The 3,812-nt window shown below is 46.2% G+C and overlaps 1 protein-coding gene across 1 annotated transcript; it reads left to right on the top strand.

Moving 5' to 3' along the window:
* Nucleotides 1–276: 276 nt before the first annotated feature.
* Nucleotides 277–3,812, top strand: LOC104456737 (endoglucanase 17). The gene is made up of 8 exons (XM_010071593.3): nucleotides 277–962; nucleotides 1,122–1,328; nucleotides 1,597–1,797; nucleotides 1,903–1,995; nucleotides 2,183–2,344; nucleotides 2,467–2,572; nucleotides 2,676–2,839; nucleotides 3,073–3,812. Exons 1-8 carry the CDS (start codon nucleotides 705–707, stop codon nucleotides 3,403–3,405), a joined length of 1,524 nt encoding a protein of 507 aa, XP_010069895.2. The 5' UTR covers nucleotides 277–704; the 3' UTR covers nucleotides 3,406–3,812.

Here is a 3,812-nt window from a genome sequence, read left to right as displayed (position 1 = left end):
TTGGTGCATACTACTGTACAAGTGCTTGCAATATTGCTTTAGAGCAAAGGCGTGATGGACCAATAACGAAAGCACATATATATTTACACGAGCGCATCCTATCCAAAAATTCTTGAAAGAAAAACTACGGCCCCTTTTGGTTTTTCCCTAGCTAACATTACTTTGTGTGGAGGACCGTCCTTTACACCTCTCATGTCGTTCATTATTACATCGACATCAATAAAACGTGAATTTCCATGTGATGGCCGCTTAGCTCCTGCTGTGCAATTAATGCCCCTTGGAATGTCATTCTCTCTGGGGCAAGGGCAAACCCTAGACACCCTTTTTTCCGAACTGTGCAGCAGGGCATTGGCCAAAAGAAAAAAACCATTTAAAAATTGCTCCTTTCACCTTCATCTGCAATAAATTCTGAACTTGCCCCAGATAATCTTTTTCAATACGGGAATCGAAAAAGTCCCATTTTACTAAGCACAAAAGACCCTGTTGCTGCTGTTGGAGAATGTGGCCTTAATTATTGTTTTGCTCTGTAACAGAGCGGGAAGAAGTTATATCGAAGCAGCTTTTCCTTCTCAGTTTATAAATAGTGAAGGTGGTTGCTCTGTGCACTCTTGCAGGTTGGTCGTTGGTTGGTTGTTCTGGGGCTTCCCTCTGATTTTCCTTTCCTTTCCTTTCCTTTCTTTTTATTTTTTTTGGTACTCCCTTCAATGGCGCTTGTCTTCCTCCGCTCCTTCACTCTGCTCCTGCTGCTTTCTTGCTTCTCCGCTTCTCTGTTTCTCTGCAATGCCTATTACCCGTTGAGGCACCGCCACCAGCACCGTCCTCGCTTCGCCAGCCACAACTACAGGGATGCTCTCACCAAGTCCATCCTCTTCTTCGAAGGGCAGAGATCCGGGAGGCTCCCTCGCAGCCAGAGGGTCACTTGGAGGAGAGACTCTGGCCTCTCGGACGGGTCTGCTGCCAATGTACGTCCTTTAAAGATCGCATCTTTCTTCAGTGTTGTTCCTCTGCTGTGTTGGTTCTCTTGCTTTTTGCTCTTTCCCGTCTTGCTGTGGGAACAAAAAGGGAAATGTCGAGTTTCTTTTGCTCATTTCGGGTTTGCGTGGATGGGGAAAAATGTGCAGGTGGATTTGGTGGGTGGGTACTATGATGCAGGGGACAATGTGAAATTTGGGTTCCCCATGGCGTTCACCACCACAATGCTCTCGTGGAGTGTGATTGAGTTTGGTGGGTTGATGAAGGGAGAGTTGGGGAATGCCAAGGAAGCTATTCGCTGGGCCTCTGACTATCTGCTCAAAGCCACTGCTCGTCCGGACACCATCTACGTCCAGGTCTGTCCGGCATTCTCTTCTTTTCTTCTGCACTCACCATTTTTTTCTTTAGGGGGTGACACTCGAGTGAAAGAAGTTGAATGTGCTTTGATGGAGGAAAGAGTGAAAAAAAAAAAAAGTGCATTTCTTGCTGCTACTATGCATCTGCATCATCTGCTTTCAACAAGATTTTTTTTTTTTTTTCCTGATGGAGAGGACCCAAAATGGAAACAGATAAGAGGGGCTGATGGGTTTTGGGTTTTTCGGCCTCGTTTTTGTTCTTGCTAAGGTGGGTGACGCTAACAAGGACCACAAATGTTGGGAGAGACCAGAGGACATGGACACGCCGAGGAGCGTGTACAAGATAGACAGGAGCAACCCTGGCTCTGATGTGGCCGGTGAAACTGCCGCTGCTCTTGCCGCTGCCTCGTTGGTCTTCAGGAGGAGTGACCCCGCTTACTCCAGATTCTTGGTCAGGAGGGCCATCAGGGTAAAGCAATAATCCCCATTAATCCCAGTCTAAATTTTCAAGAAAAGGACAAGTTGTTGGATAAGCACCTCTTTAATCATTCCTGGAAAATTTCAAATCCACCAGGTTTTCGAGTTTGCTGATAAGTACAGAGGATCTTACAGCAATGGGCTGAAGGATGTTGTGTGCCCCTTCTATTGTTCGTTCTCTGGTTACCAGGTGAATTTCTTTACATTCCCTTCAAGGAAGAATTTTTTCTCCATTTGGCACCCACCAATTAGAAAAATTAGATTTTTTTCTTTGCTGTTCTGCGAGTAATGCCAAATTACTGAACAAATAATTGACATGTTCAGCCAAAAATAACAAAGTTTTGGTGTTTGCAAAAAAAAAAAAAAAAATGGAGCAGGATGAGTTGTTGTGGGCAGCTGCTTGGCTGCATAAGGCCACAAAGAACCTAGCTTTTCTCAACTACATTCAAGTGAACGGACAGACCCTTGGAGCAGCTGAGTATGACAACACCTTTGGTTGGGACAATAAGCATGCCGGTGCTAGGATTCTGCTCTCCAAGGCGAGTGTCCCCCATGTCGGGACTATTCTCTTCCGGTTCCATCGTCTCTCGGCGTTCCGTGAGGCGATTATGTGGTTTTCGGTTCCTTGACAAATTCCTCGTTTTTGGTGTGAATTTTTCAGGCGTTCTTAGTGCAGAATGTGCAGACCCTCCATGACTACAAGGGCCATGCAGATAATTTCATCTGCTCTGTCATACCGGGAGCTTCTTCCGCTCAATACACCCCAGGTAAAAAACTCTCTCTCGCTCTCTATCAAAATCATAACTTGTCTTTTATCTGTAACGGCTAGTCATGATGATTTTGGATACTTGCCGGTGGACACATGTATAGGCGGTCTTCTGTTCAAGATGAGCGATGACAACATGCAGTATGTGACCTCCACCGCCTTCTTGCTCGTGACATACGCCAAGTACTTAACCAGGGCGCACGTGTTCGTCAACTGCGGTGGCACCACCTTCACTCCGAGCAGACTCCGCAACATAGCCAAGAAACAGGTAAAAGAAGAAGAGGAAAACCTTCTTTTCTACATAACCCATTTTTCACACATTAAAATGGAAGCAAACTGAGAAAATAGATAAATAAATGACCTCACATTTCTCTTGTAGTTTTCAATTCATAGAACTTTGTCCATGAACGATGTTAGAAACCGGATCTTCCAGTCTTAAAAATTGGATTTAGACAATCGTCAATTAGTGACTTAATATTTATCCGTGTGTTAAATTTATAGGTGGACTATCTACTTGGGGACAACCCCTTGAGAATGTCCTACATGGTGGGGTACGGGCCACGGTACCCGCAGAGGATCCACCACAGGGGTTCGTCCCTCCCTTCGGTCGCCTCCCACCCGGCGAAGATCCAGTGCTCATCGGGCTTCGACTTCATGAACTCAGAGTCCCCCAACCCGAACATTCATGTGGGCGCCATAGTTGGCGGACCGGACCAGCACGACCGGTTCCCAGATCAACGGTCCGATTATGAGCAGTCCGAGCCATCTACTTACATGAACGCACCCCTGGTCGGCACGCTGGCTTATCTAGCCCACTCTTTTGGACAGCTCTAGGCTTGGAGGCCCGGAGCATTGTTCTTCACTCTTTTTTTGCCCATCTTGTTGTATTTTAGTTTGGGAGTCGAGATTAGTAGTGTGGTCCTGAAAAAGGTGCGACGGCGTTGAAGAGAGACGGCCAAAAATTAGAAAAGGGTCGAGTCGACCCTCGCGCCTTTGAAACACGTCAGTGGTGAAGGTGTAGATATAGAGGTGGATTTAGATCTTTCACATGAGGAAGATGATGCTGCGTCGTGTTGTGTTGAGTCCAGGTTTCGTGCCAGGAACGGCGTTCCTATTGAAAGAAAACAAGGGTCGCGACCGTCTTGGTTAATGGAATGATGTAACTGGCTCTGTTTTTTCAAGAGGGTTTGTTACTCTTTTGTGGTTTTTGGAACTTGCAATCATGTCCTCTAGTGCCTCAA

Source organism: Eucalyptus grandis, chromosome 8 (assembly GCF_016545825.1).
Source record: "Eucalyptus grandis isolate ANBG69807.140 chromosome 8, ASM1654582v1, whole genome shotgun sequence".
Lineage (NCBI taxonomy): Eukaryota > Viridiplantae > Streptophyta > Magnoliopsida > Myrtales > Myrtaceae > Eucalyptus > Eucalyptus grandis.
The sequence above is the reverse complement of the archived record's forward strand: the minus strand, read 5'-3'. Positions and strand labels throughout refer to the sequence as shown.